Below are 25,516 nucleotides of genomic sequence, written 5' to 3'. Positions count from 1 at the left end.
CAGGAGGAGAAGGGAATGAAAGAGGATGAGATGGTTGGATGGCATCACCGACTCAATGGACATGAATTTGAGTAAACCCCGGGAGTTGGTGATGGACAGGGAGGCCTGATATGCTGCAGTCCATGGGGTTGCAAAGAGTCACACACGACTGAGCTACTGAACTGAACTGATCATAACTAGGCAAAGTGACATAGCATTCCAATTAATTTTTTATCAATGAAATAATTTTTTTGTATCTGACATAAGTACATAAGTAAGGACACACCATCTATCAAAGAAAAAGTAGATTTTGCTATAGTTATGAATAACTTCATATTTTGTATTTAAATCTGACATTCAATTTATATACTGAAAAGAATAACATTTTTGGCAATCAAAATATTACTAATTAGTAATTCTTTCAAGCAAATACAAGAGATTTCAACTTGAAAGTCAGTGTATTGGAACACAGATCAATAAAATTTATTTAAAAAATTTAAAAATCATTGAGTTCCAAATCTCCATCTGAAACTAGGTACATTTTCAAACAGAGCTTGATTCTACTTCAATCCACTGAAATAAGCCTAAGGCCCTCTAAGGATTATAACTAATTTTGGATCAGGGCTTCTAGATTTCTTAAATGGCTTCTATTTGATTGTTAGGTCTGGACTTCACACCTTGTCAAGAAAGTTAATAGGCTTCGTTAAGTGAAAAAATCATATAAATGAATAATTTACAAGTAGCTTCTAATGTGAATTTATTAAACCATAATGTCAAAAGTGTTACAGACTAGAGCTTTGTCCAAGATATAAAAGGTGCATTTAAACAGACTCACTCTATCTACTGATCTATCTTAATTTTACAAATTTCAGACTTGACCATAATTTCAGAGTATATGGCTTGTCACTCAAGAACCATAGGTTCCTGATCCTCTCCTACAATCTTAAAACCTTGGATTAATTAAGCCTTACTATTAAATCAGACCAACTATATATAGCTTTGCATGGCCCTCTAGGGCTTCCATTGTGGCTCAGCTGGTAAAGAATCCACCTGCAATGTGGAAGACCTAGGTTCAATCCCTAGGTTGGGAAGATCCCCTGGAGAAGAAAAAGCTACTCATTCCGGTATTCTGGCCTGGAGTATTCCATGGACTCTGTAGTCCATGGGATCATGAAGAGTCGGACACAACTGAGCGACTTTCATTCATTCATTCATTCATTCATGGCCCTCTAAGGATTATAGTGGAGTTGCATGTTACTTCAGGGCTAGATATTGAGGTAGGTAAGTAAGTAAAAATCATGCTCAGTCAAAATATGCTTGGAATTCCCTTAGTTACAGCCCTCTCAGGAGCCTGACATTCTGTTCTTCCTTCAATATCAGAATGGGCTATGGAGTGTGAGGTTCTTGGTGATGAAGTTGTGGGCTTGCTTCTTTGGATAATGAAAAATACCCACTGTGTCTTTAAACACTAGAGTCCTACTCAATGCAGCAAAGGTGCCTGTGTTAAGGGGTACAAAGGACCAAGATCAAAGGACAAAGATATGTTCAAGTCACCCTGGTGCTGTATTTTTGAAGCATAAGATTACTGACTGGTGAAAGGTGAGATCAGCTGCACAATTTAAATTTGTTCTCTCCAACTCCCTTTTTTCTCCCAAATGTAGGCAATTTAATTTCTGTAAGCTCAATGAAAATATGAAAAGAATTCTCTTTTAAAAAATTAGATGTGCTTTTATTTGTTGCTGTTGTTGTTTAGTCTCTCAGCCATATCTGACTTTTTTGGAGCTTCATGGACTACGGCCCATGAGGCTCAGATGGGATTTCCCAGGCAAGAATACTGGAGAAGGTTGCATTTCCTATTCCAGTGGATGTGTGTTTCTATCCTTAATTAATTTAGGTCAATAATATATTTCATATTGTTAATGAATTAGTAGCCAATATTTCTGACTTTATGTATTTTCAAAATTTTTGAAACGTATTACATGTGATTCTTCCTATTTCTCTTTTTGTTACTGCAAAGAAATCCAATTCATTTAGTGGAAAATAATAGGCAGTGCCAGAAGATGCTCAGGGAGATGCAGTAGAAATAATAGGTAAAAAAAAAAAAAATAGAGAAGGGTTATTCATAAACATCACTCCCTCTCCTCATATTTTTTCTTAAGTAAATATGCTATAGCATTCTTCTGTAGATCCATGTCTTTACCATTAGGAGAGGTTTGCCTATTTTATTTATTCTTTTGATGGGTGGAATCATAGAATATATTTATTCCCAAATTTTTACCAGTACCAGTCTTATGACTTTGACTGGAGCTAAGTAAATATAAGGTGGAAAATTCTTTTAAAATGAGGCACCAAGAGACTAACTCCTCAGTGTTCAGAGTGCTTAATGATAAATGTTGACATTTTATGCCGGGCATCCCCATAATTCTTTCCACAGCCATGTGGTTGACATGGACACAGCCAACGGGGAGAAACGGCCAACGTGAGCAATTAGAATTCCCAGTAAGGTGGAAGTTTCTGGCCTCAATTATCTCACAGTTCAGTCCAGCCTGTATGTGTTGGAATCCTTTATTAGGTCCAGTGCCATGTTGGGTGCTATGGGAGACACAAAAATGAGTAAGACTAAGACTGCATTTCTACCCTTTAAAGAATTTATGTTCTTTTATGTCCCCTTTGTTGGTTCCCCCTTTTGTCATCAACTTCATGTGGCAAAATTCAAATCATAGGAAAGAGTACATAATGAAAAGCAATACTCATTCTCCTCCTATCCCTGTTCATTATCATTTCCCTGGAGACAAATATGTTTATCAGTCTTTTAGATATTTTCTCTGAGATTTTCTCTGTCTAAACAAACATACATGCCTACAAATACTTTAAATAATTTTATGTAATGGAAAATCAGCATCATACCTCATTATGCCAAGCCATAGGCTGGTTCCTGGCATGTCTTCTGTTTTCAATTTATATTTTCTCCACAGCTGATCTCATTCAGTCCACTGAATTTAAATGCTATCTATATGATAATAGCTCTCCAATCTGAGCTTCTAGCCATAACCTTTTCCTGGAATTTTCGGCTCATATATCCCTACCCACCCAGTATTTCTACCTAGAAGTCTGACAGGCACCTTAAACTTAGTCTTTATTTATTAAAGAGTTTACCCCAACCAAACCCTTTATTTCTCCTTACCCTAGCCTCTTTCTCATATGCCATCTTGCCTATCTCAAAAAGTGAGCATCAGCATCCATCACACTTGTCAAACAAAAATTTAGGAAGTATCCTGGATTCATATCATTTTCTTTGCCTTCATTTCTAATCCACTACAATCTGTCTCCCTTTGAAATGCGCTTTCCTTCCACTTTGGTGTAGCTGGTTCCCAGCTGTTTTGTTGTTATTGTTGTCACTAAGTCGTGTCCGACTCTTTGTGACTCCATGGTCTGTAGGCCGCCAGGCTCTTCCGTGCTTCACTATTTCCTGGAGTTTGCTCAAATTCATGCCCATTGAGTCTGTGATACTGTTTAACCATCTCATCCTCTGCCATGCCCTCCTCCTCCTGCCCTCAATCTTTCCCAGTTGTTTAGATTTAAGTTTAACTGTCACTTTTCCCAAGAAGCCTTACCTGGCCACTCAGTCCAGAACAAGTAGCAACTCTCTAAACTTGACAGACCACTCATTATCAACTGACTTTTTAATTTAATTATCGATTCATTTATTTTCCAGTTTAATATGCTAAACTCTAAGCTGCATGAGAACTTTGCCTTGATGGATGCCTCACTAGTTTTCTAACTAGCTCAGTGCTTAGACTAACACTTGCTGTTTAGATCAATGTGGGAAGCAGTCAATACATTTTTAAGTAAATGAATGAGTAAATAAGTACTTTAAGAGCCAAAATATATTGGCTTTGCCAAAATGTTCGTAACATCCATAACAGTGTATGGAAAAATTAGAACAAACTTTTTGACCAACCCAATATTTTCAGTTAAAAACTAAACATTCGGAAGGTGATGGCTGATGAAACCAAGGTCTCTTCACAAAGACAATTTTACTTAGCATGAAACCAACATGTACACTCCTGTTATTCTTAACAGTTTTGCTATATTTTACCTTCTGATGTCCTATTTATTTCCTTTGGCCTAGCACTCTCCACTACTAACTTTATTTCCTGCATATCTCTTTGCTTAAACTCTATCTTGCTTACTAAACATGTAAGCTCTATGAGAGAAGTAATTTTCTCTCATTTACTATTGACATCACAATCTAGGATATTAACTTAAACATAGAGATACTAAAATTTTTTTTGTGGAATAAGTGAAGATAAAAGGTATGGGTGAAAGTGGTTGATTCAGGTCCTCTCAGCTGTCATTGAAGAAATAAAAACAATCTTGTCTAGAAGTAATGACCACCTATCCCAGGAAAATTTTTTCTGTGGGCCATACTGTGTGGCTTACAGCTTCTTAGTTCCTAGACCAGAGATTGAACCCAGGCCCAAGGCAGAGAAAGCAATTGAGTTTTAAACACTGAACCAGTGGGGAATTCCTCCAAGAAAACATTTTTGATCATCGATCTCATTAAATGTTCCTATAACTCAAATTCCTTTAGACCTTGGATAAGCTATAATAAACATTTTGCCTTGGTTTTAGTTTGTTGAAAAATGGGAGTTAAAGGAAATAAATAAACCAATTAAAATTATCTTATCTTTTTAGAGGAAGCCCAACTTGAGAATTCAGTAATTGCCACCAACTGATTATCATTCAGGGATAACAAAGCACAAAGGGAAACATAAGAAGCATGGAAGAAAAGAGTCTGAGAAGCAATTTTCATGCTCCTTAGGATAAGATGTCTCTTGTTTTATTGAATTTGTTAACAAAAGCTCTAAAATCTAGGGAAATGCTACTGGGCAGCAAAAGTGAAGTTTTGATGCTCACAGGCCTAAGGAGAAATTAATAAAATGCAGTGGGGAAATTAAGTTGAACAAAAGTGCAATGAGCCATAGTTAAACCAATTAATTAAGCAGGTCTTGATATGTATATAACTGAGTTGCTGATAAATTAAAATTAAATCCAAGATTTTAAACTGGTGTTTGGTTGCATACCAAACAAACTTCAAGTTTTCTGCATGTTACTATTTGGTGACCAAATGGTAACATGCAGAAAACTTGAAGTCTTCTTTAATACTCTTCTTTGACAAATTCCTTCCTCATTCATATGCATCATCACCTTTCTTTTTCCATTAATCTTAAAAAAAAAAAAAAACCCTATGCTTTCAGTAATACATAAAAGTCATGCTTTGCTTGATTCTCTTCTGCATTCTTTTCATGTCAATTTCAAAACCATGTAATTTTCTTCACCCTCAATTACAGAAATATTCATTTTCCCATAGCATGTCAACTGTTTATCAGGAAGTGGTTAAGATTAAGTAGCTTAGTACACCTGTGGCCTGGTCTGTGTGAGGCAGAAAAGGTGAGACATCAAAATGGCAGGCTGGAGCCAATGCAACACTGTCAAACAATTATCCTCCAATTAAACAAACAAACAAACAAACAAACAAAAAATCCCCAGAAGGCTAGAAGTCACACAGATTGAGTTTCAATTCCAAACTCATCACTGAAGAGCTCTGAGATCGTACACAAATGACAACTCCTGGAAGCCTCAGTTTCCTCAACTATAAAAATGTTGGATGAATTAAATATCTTTGGAAATTCCTTGGAACGATGTATGTCAGAGAAACTTCTCAATAAAATGGGAGCATTAACAGTATAAAGAAGTTTGTGACTTGTGGACGTGTTTTGATTGTCAAACTTGCTTGCTTGAAACCCTAAACATATATTTACATCAAAAATGTTTTTAAAAAATAATGAAATGGTTAGTGGAAGGTAGATTTCTAGACTAGTGTCCCAAACCTTCATTTATAATATCATTATTTCAGTCGAGAATTGTCCTAATAGTTCTCTAGGTGAGGTGGCTAGTTCATCCTGGTTTTCTGTCAACGTTCCTGGTTTCAGCACTGAACGTCCCTCATCCTGTGAGACATTTCATTCCCAGACAAACTGACTCATGATTCCTTCATTTGGAACCTAACTATCAATCATTCACTCATTCATGTTTCTGCAGTAGCAGGTACATCCTTAGGCTGTGGAGATATGGAGACAATTCACTTTTAATAAACTCAGAGCTTAGCAGAGGAGACCAATAAGAGACAAACGTCCATAAGCCCTGAGCAAGATGCTAAACATAGAGCGTGGTGCAGAATGCCAGGAACCACAGGCTTCCCGGGCAGCTCAATGGTGAAGAATCCTCCTGCCAATGCAGAAGACTCAGGAGATACAGGTTTGATCCTTGGGTCGGGAAGCTCCCCTTGGAGAAGGAAATGGCAACCCACTCCAGTATTCTTGCCTGGGAAATCCCATGGACAGAGGAGCCTGGGGTGGGGGGGCTATAGTCTATGGGATTGCAAAGAGTAGGACATGATTGAATGACTGAGCACAGATGTACCCATGCCAGGAACCACAGCATTTGGGCACCGCACACAGACTCAGATGAAGGAAAGTTGGTGAACACTAAACTGGAACTTGAATTAAGTTTGCACCCCAAATCAAAACCTTCTACTTCATTCTTCTGGGCATTTTTCATGTTTTAGTTCAGTATTATTTAAATATACATATTAAAATGCCATATCTTTAGGTTCATTTTGGTCATCATCTAAACAGATTTTGACTAACTTCTGATCTGTATGTAATTTGTATGCATTGTCAGCAATATCTGAATCTAAAGGACTATAAATCCTTAATTTTATAGTAGTTCTTCCCACTCTGGAGAGACAGCCAAGAATCTACTTTTAAGAACATGAATAGCTGGCTTGATTTTGTATTATTTGCAATTCATTGCACAAAGGAAATTATTGGAACAACATGTTACGTTGAAAATAAAGCAGCAGTTACAGTAAATACTATATTACTCTCTCTATTATATTATAGTGGTTGTCCTAAACTCAGCAAGTTACACATGTTTCCAAAAGCTTGTTATCAAGGAATTGGAATTCTATTCTTTAAGCTTCAGTAACTTCTAAAGTCTTCCTGAACACGCCTCTATCATCACAGCAAAGGCTGCAGTAAGATGATAAGGCACTGGCTTCTTATAAAACAGAAAGCTCTGGCGGAACATGTAGGAACCTGAAGACTCAGTTCTCCTCCTGGAGCAAGAAGCAGATTTTTCATGAACTCTGATGGTGAGAGGGGACTTATTCTCAGACACACTGGAAGTTCCATGGTGGGCAGTAAAAGTGAAAAAAGTGAAAGTGAAAAGTGAAAGGGAAAGTCACTCAGTCGTGTCTGACTCTTGCGGCCTCATGGACCGTAGTCGGCCTGACTCCTCTTTCTCTGTCCATGGAATTTTCCAGGCAAGAATACTGGAGTGGGTTGATCTATATGACACATTGCTGCTCTCCCAGCACTTGGGACATAACTAATGCACAAAATGGTTGAGTATATAAAACACATTTAAATGTCTTCACTCTGTATTTCCAACAAATGATCATCCAGTCTCTGAAAAACCCTACAGACTGAAAAATCCTCTTTGCATTCATGAAAACCGGTAAAACTCTTTGACATCAGCGAGTGATGCAGCTTAAGTTTCAAAGTCAGTTAGTTACAACTCAGGCCCAAACCACACATTTTATTTATGTAGCACAGATCAGTTAGTGTCATCATGTTCCTCAGCCTCCGACTATACCTCCAATCCTGGTTGGTAACCTCTGAGATATTTATAGGAATTTGCTAAGAATGTTAATGTGATTAAGCATAAAACATCCTTGTTACTGTGAAGATAATCATATCATGATTTCTGAAGACTATGAACCAATAGCATCAATTTATAGATTCATCCATCACCATCATCTATCTTAAGCCCCACTGTGATTAGAAGTAGGTCAGATAATTATCGTATGGACTACAAAGATTGCTAGTCATTTTGAGCAAACAGAAAAATATGACAATTTCGTCATCTGAGCATTTTGGTGTTTTTTTTCTTTTTTATTTAAAACACGTGTATATTTGTTCATGTATACCCAGTCAACACACCTTACACATTCAAAACTCAATGGAAGAGTACAAGGAACAAGGCTTCACAAAGGTTTTAAATGTGCTGCATTATTCTCTTTTACCTTTGAAGTTTGCTACACCAACTGCAGTTGAAGCCAATCTGAGAGGATACACAGGGGCCGCAACCATTGAACTGGAGACATGCTAGGAAACAGGAGAGAATGGATGCATCAAGACGAATTGGCAGCATGAAGAGGAGGGTAAAAAAAAAAAAGACAACGCCACTAAAATTGAAATCACCCATGCATCTCTATATATATGCAGGATCCAGAGACCCATGCATAAATAGACCAGATCATCAAACCTGCAAATTGTTTTCCCACCTAGTTTTGTTTACACGTTAACTTACTAGGCAATGGGGTCATCTCCACAGCTGAAATATTGGTGATTTTTGACATCTGTAGTTCCACTCGGTGGTATTCATAAATTGTTCTTCTTCGAACATCTGGTAAAACAGAAAATAGAAAAAAAAAAAAATCCCCTTTCAACATTTTTTCACTTATAAAAAAACCTGTACTTTAATAGTGAATGTAGAGTTATATGCTTTTCACCTGATGGGCCTTTAAAATAAAAAATTTAAATGATCAAAGCCTGCAAAAAGATTGAGTATCAAAATCTGAAACTCAGTGCCCATGTACCAGAAATCTTTCATCAGGAAATTGAAAATGTTGATTAGGGTCTCAGATTTCTCACTTATTTAGCAGGGTTCAAATCCATTTTCAAACCCAGTGTATACTTAAGATATTTTCTTGATAGATTTATACATTTTGAAAGAACTTGACATATGAAATCAAGAAGGTAAGATAATCCCACTTCTCTGAAGTTAAAGTGAGTCCTTTAGGAAGGGGTAGCAATCAAAAATTTTTCATAACCTAAGTACACCTGGTTTAGCTAGAATAAGAGTCTGTTTTAAAGGTTTAGGGTAAGTTTCTTAGAACTTAAATCATTAAAAAATCAATATTGCTATTTATTAAATAGAGTGTCATATCCTATGAAGGTTAATAACTAGCACTTATATTGCATCTAGGAATTTATAATAATTCATCAGCAAATCCAGCCATGTTCCTGAAGAATAGGTTAGATGAAAACTTTGAGAAGAACTTTAATAAGTAAAACTCAGATAAATACAAGCAAGTGTATTTTGTAACAAAACAAGACACTGATGATATGTATTCAAAATCTACTTTAAAAAAAGACCTGAGCCTTATACTTATTAGCTTGCCTGACTTTGTTAAGTATAAATAGAAATGTAATATTATCAGCATTTTACCTAGCTCTTAGAATGCTTACAATAACAGGGATGCATTTCTTGACACTATGATACCTATCAGGAATTATTTGACAAGCTATAAATTATATTTAAAACATTGATTTTAGGAAGTCATATGTCATAGTGTTAATAAAAAATTCATGCATTTGAACAGTCTGGTTCAAATCCCAGTGTTGCTACTAGGTATGTCATGACCTTGGGCTCTTGTTATCCTTTCTGTCCTTCACTTTTCTCATCTATAAAATAGAGATAATAGTACCTATATCACAGAGTTGTTCTGAGGATTAAGATGACATAGTAAACGAAAGCTGCTTAGACTAATCCCTTTCACACAGTAAGTGTTCAGAAAATGTCAGATATAATTTTTGTCTAATTTTAATACGGCAACCATAGATCATACTGCATGTAATGATCTAATACCTATAGAAATTAGGATTTAGGCCCTGAAATTAGGCTTCGAGGGTTTTGTCTCTCATTTTACATTAGGGAAGGTTAAATTTTGATTGAAGTCAACAGACCCAACACTCATGTCCCCTAGGACATGAAGCAGGAGCGTGGTAACTCAGAAGACAGAAAGCTGTCCGTCAGTAACAACGACCAGGAAATGTAACCCACTGCAGTCCTCTTGCCTGGAGAACCCCGTGGATGGAGGGGCCTGATGGACCAACTCCATGGGGTTGCAGAGAGTTGGACACGACTGAGCGACTTCACTTTCACACATCTGGGAGGGAGGTCAAATATTTACTCACAACCTACACGTACTTCCTTTTCTCTCTCTGCATATTCTTTCACCCACTTCTGATTATTCTCCATGAAGTTCTACAGCAGAAGAGGAAGGGGGAGGGAGTGGCCCAAAATGAATTCTGTGGGGGCTGGGTTACATCTAGAGCCCTTCACCGAATGCATCTTCAGGATTCTCAGATTAGGAAACACTGCTTAGAAATCCAATTCACATCTTTTTGGCATAAATGAAAGATGTACATATAATTTTCAAGTGAAATTTTATCCAACATTAGAGAAAATGCTTATTTCATGGTATTTAGTAAGGTGTCTTGATGTACATGAATCATGTCTTCTCTCTCTCTTTTTAACTTTTAAGGCATATGAAACCATCACTCGGCTTCTGCCTAAATGGTATACATTCCTATATACTGGTTTCCTACACATTTTACTGAACAATTTAGTTCTTAGAAATAAATAAACAACATGGACTTGCCATGGGATCACTGTGATCGGGTTTTTTGAGCCTTCTTCATCCTAAAATTTGCATAGTATCTATCACATTAGTAGGTGCTTAAAATACTAGTTTTCTTTTAACTTCATACTATACTTTGAAAAGCTCAAACAATGGGCACGACAGTGAAACCTCTGGGAGTTTATTATTGATGAAGCAGATGGGATAAGGGGAAGGAATGACCTTTTTTGCCATGCTAGTTCTATCACCTTGCTCAGACACCTCCAACAATTGGGAGGAGATGAATTTAACAAAACCAAAATCAATAAGAATGAGTTTTGTTTGATGATCTGCCATTTAATGACAGCTTCCAAATGGTCATTTCTGTTGTATTTCAGACATCTCCCTGTCAAAAACAAGTAATTAGGCATGTATTTACTGGTAACTCCTGCCAATGCTAGAAGCTTTCATTTGATTCCAGAAATGTATTTTACTCATGTGTCTTCTTAGGAAGCTAGCCAAAATAATGATGAACCAAACATTCTGTCTTGTTGTGATGCAGCTTCAACTGTTTTATTACGTCTTTACAAAACCAAGATCAACTATAATACCCATGAAGGGCTTTAAATTTTTTTTTTAATGAAATGAAATAAATCTCTGAGCAGCTAACACATAGAGAATAAAATTCAATAATTAAAATCTTAAGGCAATATGATTCAAAGCATAACTATTGAATTGCACTTTTCAAAATATTTTAAACCATGTCAGCAGGAGGGACTGAGTGATCATATGGAAGCACCAGGAATTCTCTCCAATCAATATCCATTCTAGTTCAAATGGAAACAGTTTAATGAGTGCCCTGTGGCATGATTAGCGATGATCTAGTTTATTTGTCTGCTTGAATACTAACATTCACAGAGAGAATGTATGAGTTATTTCCTAAATTTTCTAAATTGTCTGATTCTTATATTTATATAAATATTTTAATATCTTGTCTGAACTGTCAAGTAAATGATTAGCTAACATGTCTTTATCTATGTGTTGCAATGCTTAATGACTAGTGCCAAATGATTATTTCTTATTTTCTTTTCTAGTTCCAACTGAGCCCAGCACACAGCACCATTTAGTGAGAGTACTCTTTAATGCAAATAGCATGTATTGCAAAACTCAATGACAAGTTAATTCCCAGCATAAAGACTCAGGAAAAAAAGAGACTCTTGAGTAAAAACGTGCTCTATTACAGAAGTCATAAGCTTCCCACACAAAAGTCCAATGCATGAAAAGAATTAGCCAGTTGGAGCTGTGAAATAAAGCATCTCCAATGGAAGATACTTCTGCCTCAAATATTTAAAAATATGTATTTATTCTTAGTTATTTAGCTGCACTAGGTCTTAGTTGTGGCATGTGAATACTTAGTTGCAGCATATGGATTTAGTTCCCTGACCAGAGATCGAACTCAGGCCCCTGGGAGCACAAAGTCCTAGTCACTGGACCACCAGGGAAATCCCTGTCTCAAATGGTTTAAAATTCTCTCTATAGTTCTAATTCTATTAAACAATAATATAAGTTAGCACTGGACAAGGCAACATAAAATTAGGTGACCATGAGGTACTAATCTAAACCTCTCAGATTTTCCTCTCATTATTCTTTTGTGTTCATAAAAATTCTAAAAACAATTTCAATTATGTCAAAATTAATCAGTGACTTCTAATATCAAAAAAATTATTGTTTTTTGCTTCTTTTGAAAAATCAAGATCAATCAAATAGGGTATGTGAGAACCGTATGTATTAAAGCAACAAAATATCACTTTGCATAATGCTTTCTATCTTTGAAGAGTTTTATGAGCGGTGACTTGATGGGGAAAATGTCATGATTTCTATTTCTGCTTCCTTTTGTTGAGCCTGGAGTGAGCTAGTGTGTACTTGACAATGGAGTGCCTAATGAAGCTGTGCAGTAAAGAGAAGCAATTTTATCTTCTGTAAAAATGAATAATTTTGAAGTGTTTTCATTTTGAGGAGAGACAAGGTTAGATGACACAATTTACTGAAGGGTTTGTAGATCGATCCATCATTAAATGAATGAAAAGGTCCTGATAACTTTGAAAATAATAGATGAGGCTCAGTTCTTCTGAAAGAGCTTTAATTAGAGTGTATAAAAATTAAGGGAAAATATTGTCAACATGTTCTTTCATTTTAGTTACTAAGTAATTATAATAGATGTGTCCTACTACCAAGTCCAAAATTATACACATTTTTAAAATGGGGAAAATCAGTTATAGCGGAATGCTTAAATTTGAAAATGTATCACTGAATCATTTCTAAAATCTTAAAGCCTTTCAAAAGGCAAAGAAGAAGTAAAAAGTAGGTTAATATAAACATTATACTTGAAATTTAATGTTTTATTTCAACATGTATATATGGTTCATTGTCACCCTATTCAATATGGTAACTGTGAATCATACACAACTCTTACAATTGAAATTAATTTAATCCAATTAAAAATTCAATTCCCCTGTCTCACGAGTCACATTTCAAGTGCATGGTAGTCACTTATGCTAGTAAGTCCATACTGGACAATTTAGGTTTAAAACATTTCAACCGCACAGAAAGTTCTATTGAACAGTATTGGTCTATGCTACTATTTTTATTTTTTTTAGAATTAAAGCTTAAGGTTTTTGTATAATAAAAGTGCATCTGTTTCTTTTTAAGTTACATTTTTTTTAGTCTGTGCACATCATTTTGATCAAGCTCTTTGAAAAATTGCTGCCTATTCTATAAGTTCATAAGGAAACCATGTATGGTAAACTATATACAATGTTCATTGAATAGTTCTCTAAATCCCTAAGTATTTGTAAAATATTTTTGCTTCCCAAATTATTTTTGAAAATGCTGTTTCTTAATGAGTTGTGAATAATAATAACCAACAAAGTGAAGGCACAAACAGTGTCAGTATATTTAAAATAGTAGACGCCGATGAGAAAGGGATTGGTGTTAAGAAACAGCCAGTTAATGTATGCTGGTGGGAAGAAAAAAGTGGAGTATTCTAAGGGATTCAGAAATTGTCATTATTTTAACTTGTAGTAGAACAATCTCAAGTTAAGTCAGCTGCTTTCCAGATTAGTTTCTAGTACAGGAATTCTACATGCAGGTGTAACTTTGATGTTACTGAAATGACATAGCTTTGAATTTCCAAATAAGCCAACCATGGAGACACGAGTGGATTTTCTGCATTTCTTGCTGGAAATGTTATGCTCATTAAGTTCAGAAGCTGAAGGAAAAGGTGAGGGATGATGGGGAAAGTCAGCACTCTGGAGACTGACTAAAATTCAAAATGTTAAACGGGAGGAGAGAAACAAACAAGAATGAATGGAATCAGTGAGCACTGTCCATTTATCCAAGAAGACCTCTACACACTGCGTAAAAGAATCTGGAGGGACATAAGCTGAGACTGAGAAACAGTTATTCAGTAGAGCTACTTAGCAAGAACATACGGCAATTACACATGATCTATGAATAGATGACAATGCTAGAACTTTCTGGTAATCACAAGAATATTAGAGCAACAATGAAATACCATGTTCTGCATATCAAATCTGTGAAGTTTAAAAAATGATAATAGTGTCTGAGAGCATTTGGGGGAAAGGGTATGTAATATGATGCTGCTGGGGGAGTAAATTGTTATAGCCCTTATAGAAAACAATTTGTCAATGTGCATAAAAATCCATTAACATTTAATGGTTGCATATTCACTTTTTATGAATTAGATATGTGTAAACATTTAAAAAGAGGATGTTCAATACTGTTGTTTTCCTGATAATTAACATGAAAAGCAACCTACATGACCAACCAGTACAGAAACAAATTATATAAATTATGGAACAAAGGAATTTGTTGCAACTATTGATGACCACATTTAGACAAGTATTTAACAGTGTAGGAAAAAAAATGTTGTATATAAGAAAAACAGGTGCTAAACATATTTACAGGATAATAACAGTTTTCTTTCTGTGTGTGTCTACACTATAAACAAAATACTGGATGAAGATACAAGGAAATATTGATTGTTATCTCTCTGTAGTAGACTTATGGGCACTTTAGTTTTCTTCTTTGGGTTTTCTATTATTTTAAAAATTCCCTTGAATTAATATGGACTGTGCTCATAATCCCAAATACGTTTTTACCTCATATTTCTATAATCTATAAACAAGTTCATTACATGTAGACCTATTTTTCACATCTGTTCCTTTGGAGACTGAACTGACTTATCTGTATGGTTTTTATTCTGTTTCTAAAGTTCTATAAAATATTTCATGAAAAACAGAGGGTATCATGTCAACATATAGCAAAAACCATTACAATATTGTAAAGTAATTAGCTTTCAGCTAATAAAAATAATTTGACATTGCCAATAAATAAACTTTTGTTTAATACATTAAAAAATGAAAAAAAAAAAAAAAAAAGAAAAACAGAAGGTAATGCGGACATATGCAACCGACAGACACAATAGGTTAACAAACAAATGATGTCATAATCAGAAAGAATGAGTTTCAGAGAGAGTGTCAAAGTGTCCTTGAGTGGAAATTCCCCGTGGCCTCACTCTTCAGGGAACTGGGTCTGGGTGTGGACACCTCAGTCAGCCCTACTGTCTTTTTAAAGTAACAATGTTGATGCTGATGAATAAACAATACATGTAAATACAAATACAGTGTTCCTTTGTGCCACGTACCACATGCTATACACACACTGTATCTTTAGATACCAAGATGATCATTTTGCATATAAAGAAAGTTACAGAAATTAAATAAAATGTTCAAGGTCTCATGACCAGTATTCACATGACAACATCCCTTAAACTTTCTGGACTTTTAGCTAGCTTTTATCTTTTACTTTCTTCAAATATAAGAATTGATTTCATCATAGACATTTTTCATTTTTTTTTGAAGGAGGAAAGGAATTTCCCTTGTAACCTCAGAACTGTTTACTAACTTACTAACAATGCCTGAATTCCCTTTGATATTTTAAACTATCAGATCACCTAATCTTTTCTTGAAAGGTAAAGTCTATTTTAATAAGCCATGCTAAAAGTTATAAGGAAAACATTTGTTATTTGGAAGCCTTTAAAAACTGAAAAAAAATTGTTTTGTTGTTGATGTTATGATGAAAGGGAGGTGCATCTTCATAATAAACAAATTCCATTTGCCGTATAGCTTTTTGAATGCTTTAGCAAACCTTTACCAAATCTGATAAGAATGGTATAGTAATTGTGGGTCCACTGGGAAGAATTATTCTCATGGTTGTCATACTTTCCCATGTTGTCATGGCTAGATTAAGCCAAGGATCTAGATTCTATAACCCATGTAACTAAATTGATTGTGTATTAGTTAGTAGCTCAGTCATGTCCGACTCTTTGCAACCCCATAGACTGTAGCCCACCAGGCCCCTCTGTCCATGGGATTCTCCAGGAAAAAACACTGGAGTGGGTTGCCATTTCCTTGTCCAAAAGGAACTATAGAAAGAAAGAAAGTGGTCACTCAGTCATGTCCGACTCTTTGCGACCCCATGGACTGTAGCCCACCAGGCTCCTCCATCCATGAAATTTTCCAGGCAGGAGTACTGGAGTGGGTTGCCATTTCCTTCTCCAACCAAAATGATTAAAATAACAGAAAACTGGTCTTATGAGAATGAGGTCCTGTGTAATAATGCACCTTGGAATACAGAAGAAATAAAACTACCCATTACTGAAGATAATGATCAGTTTTTCCCTAAATTCACTCAAGAGAAGAAAAAGGGGTAACAGAGATGAAAGACTTAAATTCCCTATAAGGATGACTCCTAATAAGGAAGGTTGCTAAGTAAGGGAACAGAATCTTGAAAAGAACTTAAATATTTATCTAAATTCTGATTATGCAAGTAAGTAGCATATTGATCTCTAGGAATTATCTAATTCTTCAAAAAAAAATATTACTTGTATAACTTGTTTTACAGTATTCTTGGGTTAGCCAAATCTCTGGCATAAATAAGTAAGCTGTTTTTTTCCCCCTCGGCTGAGAATACAACGCAACCATGCAGCCATATCTTTTACACTGAACGTCCTAACAGATATTGTTACACTTTATAAATGTGGGGACAGATTTTCAAGGAGATTAAAATTTCTCTGTTTCCCCAAAGATTTTTAAGTAGAACACATAAATTCCAAAGTTCTTGCTGAAATATGGTCCCATCTAATGGCAGGGATGAGTGGACTGGAAACTCAGGACTTCTGTTCCTTCTTAGCAAGTTTTCTCAAGATGACACTGAGGTCAACAGGAAATGTGAACATCACTCTGGCACAAAGTCTGCCTGAGAGAAGCTTCTCCCTGAACTCAAAGCTTTAGTACTTTCATTAGATGAATGCTGAGTCCCAAACTTCAGATGCAATCTGTTCTCAAAATTCAGATTAACTGTGCCAATTTATTCAATGAAATTTACACTTGAGAAGGATATTTTCCCCTCCAAACATAAGGGTCACCCTATTACAATGTCACAAGGGATGCAAAAATAGCATTTAGGGATGCTGCTGTCTGAGGACAATTTTGTCATGTTTTTAGTTCTGACAGTTTTGTTTTTAATTTGTTACTTTCCCCATATATTTTTTAAGTTGATATGTCATATTTTTACTTTGATTCAATTCAATGAATTTCCTATTCCTTCTCCTTTTTTTTTTTTTGACCTCACCTCATGCAGAATCTTGGGTCCCTAACCAGGGATTGAACTCGTGTTCCCTGCAGTGGAAGTGGGGAGTTGTAACCTCTGGACTGCCAGGGAAGTCCCCTCTGACACAATACTTGAATATTTTGCAAAAAACAAACAAAATTCTTTTACTTTGGTGGATCTTCTTCTTGAAACAATAATATATCAGAATATCAATGTTAACCAGGATGTCTTCTGAGGAAGCTGCAAATAAAATTCTTTCTGGGATGAAAGACGCCACACATAAATTAAAACTAGCGATTCTTTTACTTGAGTGATAATTGACTCAGGTCATGCTTGACTGAACACCTCTGAAAGGAAGAACGGGAGAACATTCCTCCTCACACAGGAATCAACTTGGCCTCTCCCAGGGCTCAGCCTCTTGTCTAAGAGTTCTGTCAGGATGTCTTTATGTTGCCTGCACATAGGGATATGTCTCTGCTTTGTTCACAGTACAGGTTTGTCTCTGGAAAATCTGCCTTGATTTAACAGTTGGCTGGAATATTACCTCCTGCAAATTCTCAGCGAACAAGGAGAAATAGCCATGGAAGATTCATAGTCTTCACCAAATAGCACTGCCACAAAAGAATGTCATTCTAAACTGTAATTATAAGATACCCCCTATAACGTTTCCAGCCAATCCATTGCTCTGAAAAGTCTAATTTGCACTGCATTTACTTTCTGTATTTGAGACATGACATAATTAAACAGATGTGGCACAAGTGAAGAACAAACAGCACATGCATGTGATAAATTAAGTCTACGGCTATAATGAAATAAAAGTGGAACAAGACCTTTGAACAAAAGGGAAAGGAACAATCTAATCTTGAGATGTATTATATCGTAACCTCTTGCTTTACATGAACACATCCAGGACACAAATAATAATCACCTTTAGTACTACCATACCTAAGCAAACTTCAAGGCTATTCTTTAAATAGAGGAAGATTTTTAAAAACAGAAGCTTTCAAGAAATGGCTATTTACATGATCAGAACTACTACAAATAGCAGTTACATTTTTAATTTTTAATATGATGACCAGCTGCCCAAAGTAACATATATGTTTTTATTCTAAAAATACAAACCGCACTAGAAGGCAAAAATTATTCAAACCAAAAAATAAAAAATATTATGTGGTAGGTATGGCTCCGTCAATATTTTTTAACCTCAATTTATACTTTTTAAAATAAATCTTCCTTTATGCTCTCAAATAATTTTATAAGAACTTGTTAAATATAGAATGGCATAAAGCTGTTCTTTTGCTGAGAAATTTATGGAAACTAAACAAAGTCACATAGCTATCAGTCAAATAACCTGTCACTCTTTTAAGTTCTTCTTCCTATTAATACAACAAATGTATCTGCACAACCAAACTATGCCAAAGAATCCAAGCTCTCTTGGCTTGGTTATTTAATTTCACTCCTCCTAAATTATTAGTTCAACACTACCAGAGAGATAGCAAATGCCAATTAGACTTATAAGCCAAACAATATAATTAAGAAGCAGCAATTAGCCTAAATCAACCTCCTTTCAATTTATTCCAACAGCAGACTCAGACTCTGAGATTACCCTTCTTCTACATACTGGGAATTTGTTGGATCCGGTGGACAACGACAAATGCATCTGACAGGCCCACTTTCACTGGGTGATTGGTCGAACTTATCTGTGTGACCAAGACAGGAATCTGGAAAAGAAAAAGCAGATTGTTACGAGTTAGATTTGAATTTCATTCAGGGGTAGGGGTGATGAATGTGATCATCCTGTTTACTGGATAAAGTTAGATGATGGAGACGAAGGGACAGAGAGAGCAGGAAATAGTAAAGAAAAAAGACATAAATATCTGAAAATAACATCTGTTTAGAGCTATTTGATGGGTTAAGTGACAAGAGGGTTCCTAGTCCTACAGATGGGGCTATTTGAAGATGAAAGTAACAGATTCTCAGAGAATCAAACGGATGTTGAATGCTGAAAACTTATCCACATAAAGGTACACCATAAATGCATGTATGCTGGCTATCCTTTCATAAATACAGATTTTTTTGGTATCATTTGTTTTCCCTAAAGACTCTATTATACATTCATTTTCATAGTTTAAGAAAATCCTTGTTTTCAAGTGGCCTTGTAGATATAAAACATAGAGAAAGATAATAGTGTGCTCTTAACTATATATTATTAACATACATTTGATTATTACATTGATTGAAATTAATATTACTAGATTAATTTAAATTAATATTAATATAGTTGATGAACATATAGTGAAATTTGGCAATTGTTTTTTAACGGATGTCAAACTTCACTATCCTGGCTAAAACTCATATGGAAAACACATTATTATGGGTCAACTCAAGGCCATATCTCTTAAATTTAAATCTCAATAGAACCAAAATCTGAATATTATAGAAATCTATAATGTGTTCATTTTTAAAAATTAGGACACACTGAGAATATATTAAACATGATACAACAGGAGTAAGACAAATTCTTGGAGTCATTTTTTCTAGATTAAGAAAAGAATCATTAGAGGTATGATTACTATTTTTATCACCAGTTTTATAGAGAAAAAAAGGGGAATGAAAAAATCCTCAATAAATAAAGGGACAAGAAACAAAAAGGAAGGGTAAATGCATGAACAAATCTTTAAGTAGAAGAAGCAGCTTGTGGACCATCTGTGGGAAATTCATTAAAGAACATATTAGATCAGATATGGTTGTATAAACCATAATAAACAGCATACCAATAAAAAGGAAGAAAAATAACTTGGAGAGAAGATATAATAAGGGCTATAGAGGCAATCCCAAAGAATGCTCAAACTACTGCACAATTGCACTCATCTCACACGCTAGTAAAGCAATGCTCAAAATTCTCCAAGCCAGGCTTCAACAGTACATGAACCGTGAACTTCCAGATGTTCAAGCTGGTTTTAGAAAAGGCAGAGGAACCAGAGATCAAATTGCCAATATCCGCTGGATCATCGAAAAAGCAAGAGAGTTCCAGAAAAACATCTATTTCTGCTTTATTGACTACGCCAAAGCCTTCGACTGTGTGGATCACAATAAACTGTGGAAAATTCTGAAGGAGATGGGAATACCAGACCACCTGACCTGCCTCTTGAGAAACCTGTATGCAGGTCAGGAAGCAACACTTAGAAATGGACATGGGACAACAGACTGGTTCCAAATAGGAAAAGGAGTACATCAAGGCTATATATTGTCACCCTGCTTATTTAACTTCTATACAGAGTACACCATGAGAAATGCTGGTCTGGAAGAAGCACAAGCTGGAATCAAGATTGCCGGGAGAGATATCAATAACCTCAGATGTGCAGATGACACCACCCTTATGGCAGAAAGTGAAGAGGAACTAAAAAGCCTCTCGATGAAAGTGAAAGAGGAGAGTGAAAAAGTTGGCTTAAAGCTCAACATTCAGAAAACTAAGATCATGGCATCTGGTCCCATCACCTCATGGGAAATAGATGGGGAGACAGTGGAAACAGTGTCAGACTTTATTTTTTGGGGCTCCAAAGTCACTGCAGATGGTGACTGCAGCCATGAAATTAAAGGACGCTTACTCCTTGGAAGGAAAGTTATGACCAATCTAGACAGCATATTAGAAAGCAGAGACATTACTTTGCCAACAAAGGTCCATCTGGTCAAGGCTATGGTTTTTCCAGTGGTCATGTATGGATGTGAGAGTTGGACTGTGAAGAAAGCTGAGTGCCGAAAAATTGATGCTTTTGAACTGTGGTGTTGGAGAAGACTCTTTGAGAGTCCCTTGGACTGCAAGGAGATTCAATCAGTCCATCCTGAAGGAGATAAGTCCTGGATGTTCATTGGAAGGACTGATGCTGAAGCTGAAACTCCAATACTTTGGCCACCTCATGTGAAGAGCTGACTCATTGGAATAGACCCTGATGCTTGGAGGGATTGGGGGCAGGAGGAGAAGGGGACGACAGAAGATGAGATGGCTGGATGGCATCACTGACTTGATGGGCATGGGTTTGAGTAAACTCTGGGAGTTTGTGAGGGACAGGGAGGCCTGGTGTGCTGCGATTCACGGGGTCGCAAAGAGTCGGACACAACTGAGTGACTGAACTGAACTGAACTGATACTGTTTATTTTTGCCTCAACATCATTAAATTATAAAAAGGGTTATTTCATTGAAATTTATCAACTAAGAGGACATTTTAATGTTTCTGAAATTTGTCAAATTATCTCAAAACAAGTAAATGGAAGATGACATTTTCCCTTTATGTACTAATCGGTCTTCTCCTGAACAATGTTGTGGTACTGCCAATTTTATATCAGTGTGCCCAGTTCTTAACTAGCATTAAGAAGTATTCTGATATGTGGACAACAGAAACAAACAAAATCAAAGATTTTTGTCCCTAAATGTTTATTTACTAAATGAAACTCTGAGATAATTTATTTAGAAATTGCTAAGTCAAACTTGGGCTTCCCAGGTTACTCAGTGGTAAAGAATCAGCCTGCCAGTTCAGGAGACTTGGGTTCAATCCTCAGGTCAAGAAGATCTCCTGGAGAAGGAAATGGCAACTCACTCTAGTATTCTTGTCTAGAAATCCCATGAGCAGAAGAACCTGGTGGGCTATAGTCCATGGGGTCACAAAAGAGTCAGACATGAGCTGGTGACTAAACAAGAACAAGTCATACTCACTATCAATATATGTGGCTGGAAGTTTACTAGATGAGTGGTAAGTATAGGAGCTGGAGTGGCAGGAAGATGATTCTCGGTGAACATGCCATGGATTTAAGGACAGGGAGAAGAGAGTCAACAGCATCATCAAGACTTTTGGTCTTAGCAGCAAGAAAAATGGCATCATGCTTTTCACTGGGGCCAGTGTGGTGCACACCTCCAGGGTTCATTCCCATTGCTGGCTATGAGCACAGTGTCATCTGCTTGTGCAGAGAAGACAGCTGTGAAGAGCAGCATAGAAGGGTCCAGAGAGGAGGAGACTAGGGGCAGGAAGCAATGGACAAGGAAGAGGACCACAATACCACTGGCCTCGAACGCTCTTCTTTCACATTTTATAGAGTGCATGAATAAAAGCATAGAATTTCTAAAACTCTGCTATTTTATCCTGATTAAATATTAACATGAAAATGTACAAGAAGCTTTTGACTCTCCACATTTTCCTAGAAGCCAGCCAAGTCTTTTAGGAAATGATTACATATCATGTTTAGAATAAAACCACTTTTATCAGTGGAATGAAATGCTTAATTTGGGAAAAGATTAATGAGGCCAAGTGTAGGCTTTCTCTTTGATTTCTTTTAGGAACACGCCTGCCTCTCTTCACCTGATACCATCCTATCTTTTCCACTTTGCCTTCTTGGGCTGTTATCTTTTCACTTCAAAACCTCAAAGACGTGGGGTTGTTCAGCATAAGGATGGTTCATCTACTCACTCACTGCGGCAAGTAATTGGGCCATGTGAGCTCCCTGTGAGCGAGTGAGGCCAGGCTTCACAGCTTATAATGAGAGGCCATTTGTTAAGCTAAATCAGGAGCACAGCTAAAACCACATTTAAAATGAACAATTTTTTTTTTTAAACTAACATCAACAAAGCAATCGTGTGTGTGCATATGTATATAAATAAACTGCCTAGAATTAAAACTGAGAGTGCACAAAATTAGCACAAGAAAGGACCTGTCATAGTGTCAGAGTCCCCTACTCTAGAGCAGACTCTATATTGGATACTAAGTACGCACATCAGAGAAGCCATAGCCAAGGGGAATGTCCAAGAACAAAAACTCTGAAACTCTGCTTATGGAAGCTATTCTTTATCCTTTCTCCAAATTTATATTAATCCTTAAAATGTCTCCTAAGTTAGTTCTGGGGACCTCAGTCAGGAAGCCAATCTGCATACAATCTCTGAACGACACCAGCTTTTAAAAAATGTGGCTTCATTATTTTCAAGAGCCTGTAATACTCACCTTTTTATGATTAAAGCTAAGCTTAATTTTCACTTGACCTCTGTATGATTTGTAATGAATCATAATTTCTAAGAACAGGTTTTACAATGACATTCATTCCACAGGATAGATACAGAAAAGGAGCGTTAACACCACTTAAAATATGCTTCCATTTCGGCTTACACAAGCATTTGTCAATTCTTTTCTTTTAAGGTGTTTTAATTTTCCTTGCATTTCATAAAACACAGATAAGTTTGTTATTTAAGTAAGTATAATTTTTTTTTCTAGAAATGATACAGTGAAGCAAATGAAGTATGGAGACTGAAAAGAGTTGGAATAACTAGGTGAAATTAAGACAGGAAATGGTATCAGGCATCAGCTTAGGGCAGAGCATGCAGGTCTTTGGTGGAAGATTCAAAGGCAGAAGTTGTTTTCTTTTCCGTCTGTGGTATCATTTTCCAGGACACGAGGGCCAGACACAGTACTGAAAACGTGAACTTTTATGTCTGTCTCTGTAACTGTACATGTCTATGTAACAGTTAGGTGGGTAACAGCATGCTGCTTGAGTCAGAGGGAACAGAATATTATTTTTCTCTCTGTTCTGCCCTGCAAACCTTGCCAAAACATTCATTTGTTTCCATTATGGCCCAGCTATCTATCTAATAGGCAGCACAGCATCTCAGCAAGGGTCTGATGGCAGAGCATGTGCTCCCAAGTATGAATCATATGCCTAGCAGAATGTAACTGGAGAAGAATTACTTTAAACTCATTTTTGTTGACTCGCTAATCAGCAATGTGGTGTCTAATAGCTTATATATGTACCTTAAAAAGAAAAATCCAAAGCTTACAGTTTTAACAACCCTTACCTTCACTTAACCCTTAGCTTCCTACCTCATCTCCCTTAAAAATCTAATTGGGCTTCTCCTTATGCAGTAGGGCATCCAATTTTAAAAAGTCATGCTCTCCTTTATTACTATCAAAGCAACACATAAAGTCCTGAGTATTAGGGCTTAGTTATCTGAAAACTACATTTGAACAGCAGGGCTTTCAGTTAAATTTGACAATACAAAGATCCATTTGCTTTCCTGAATATTGTTGCCAGTTATCACAATTGTTTTAAACCGCCTCTAGCTTTCAGTTTCTGAATGCTTTTCATAGGCCAGCTATTAAGCAACGCACTTAGTGACCTGAAATCAAAGATGAGCCATAAGTTAAAGATATATTATTTTTAATATTATCATTAAAAATTATTTATATACTTATTTGGCTGCATCAAGCCTTAGTTGTGGCACTTGGGCTAGGTTGCCCCGCAGCATGTGGGATATTAGTTCCTCAACACATCACCTGCATTGGAAGGCAGATTCTTAACCACTGGACCACAAGGGAGTCCCTAAAGCTATATTCTTAAAATCCTTCCTACCCTCATTTTCATGATTGTACCCCATAGAAAATCTGGAAGCAGACAACAGGATGAAATTGACAAGAATAGCTCTATGTTAAAAGAGGGGCTTCCAACTTCATTTCTACATAAGTTAGAAATGGTCTGGGGTAGGAAAGAAGAAATTGATGAGGGAGACATTGGAGAGAGCACACCAAGAGTAAATTTTCTAGCCAATTGCCACTGAGTGGAAATGTAGGATGAGTGTTCCAGGCTTCTGATTTCTCAAGAAAGGAGGCAAATCTATATTTTTATGTGAAATCTTCAAATATTTAGATGTGGGCAATATATTCATTGGATGAGATGGTTGGATGGCATCACTGACTCAATGGACATGAGTTTGAGCAAGCTCCAGGAACTGGTGATAGACAGGGAAGCCTGGCGTGCATGGGGTCACAAAGAGTCGGACACGACGGAGCAAATGAACTGAACTGAAGATATCCATGTTTTAAATACACATCACTGAGCCCTCTGACTTAAAAACTGCCCATTACTGAACTGACAAACTAGAGTTGGAGCATCTTTTAAAAGAAGAGATTGAGGCAGGTGCCCCCTGAAGAAGCCTGTACAACTTGGCTCAAGATAATCAAAACCATAATGGGAAGTTCTTCTGATATGATAGCTGGATAAGGGAATTTGCTTAAACAGTTGGGAATAAAACACCGAGGGAAAGGAAATGGGATTAGGAAGTGTACCATGGATTTGGAGAGACCTGGGGAAAGTACAAGGACTTTTGCCTCAAGGACAAATTAGCTCTTAGGTCCTGGAATCCTCAGAGCAGAGAAATGGGATATGGCCTGATATGGACAGGAACCCTGTATGAAACAAACTTCTCCATGTCGTCTGAGAGATTAAAGGGAAGTGGGGCTTGGAAGGAGAAAATGCACCCAGGAAGATCAAATACCT

At 36.4% G+C, this 25,516-nt stretch overlaps 1 protein-coding gene across 3 annotated transcripts in view; it reads right to left on the bottom strand.

Annotated features, from left to right (window-relative positions):
* Nucleotides 1-25,516, bottom strand: part of PLXDC2 (plexin domain containing 2) — a 423,511-nt gene that overhangs the window by 98,990 nt on the left and 299,005 nt on the right. For all 3 annotated transcript variants that reach the window (XM_020911626.2, XM_020911627.2, XM_070472041.1), the window contains exons 7-9: nucleotides 18,828-18,927; nucleotides 8,419-8,514; nucleotides 8,132-8,213 (exon numbers count right to left, since the gene is read on the bottom strand). In XM_020911626.2, the coding sequence (XP_020767285.2) occupies nucleotides 8,132-8,213; nucleotides 8,419-8,514; nucleotides 18,828-18,927 (278 nt within the window). The remainder of the gene's footprint in view (nucleotides 1-8,131; nucleotides 8,214-8,418; nucleotides 8,515-18,827; nucleotides 18,928-25,516) is intronic.

This window comes from Odocoileus virginianus, chromosome 9 (genome assembly GCF_023699985.2).
Source record: "Odocoileus virginianus isolate 20LAN1187 ecotype Illinois chromosome 9, Ovbor_1.2, whole genome shotgun sequence".
NCBI classification, from domain to species: domain Eukaryota; kingdom Metazoa; phylum Chordata; class Mammalia; order Artiodactyla; family Cervidae; genus Odocoileus; species Odocoileus virginianus.
The sequence above is the reverse complement of the archived record's forward strand: the minus strand, read 5'-3'. Positions and strand labels throughout refer to the sequence as shown.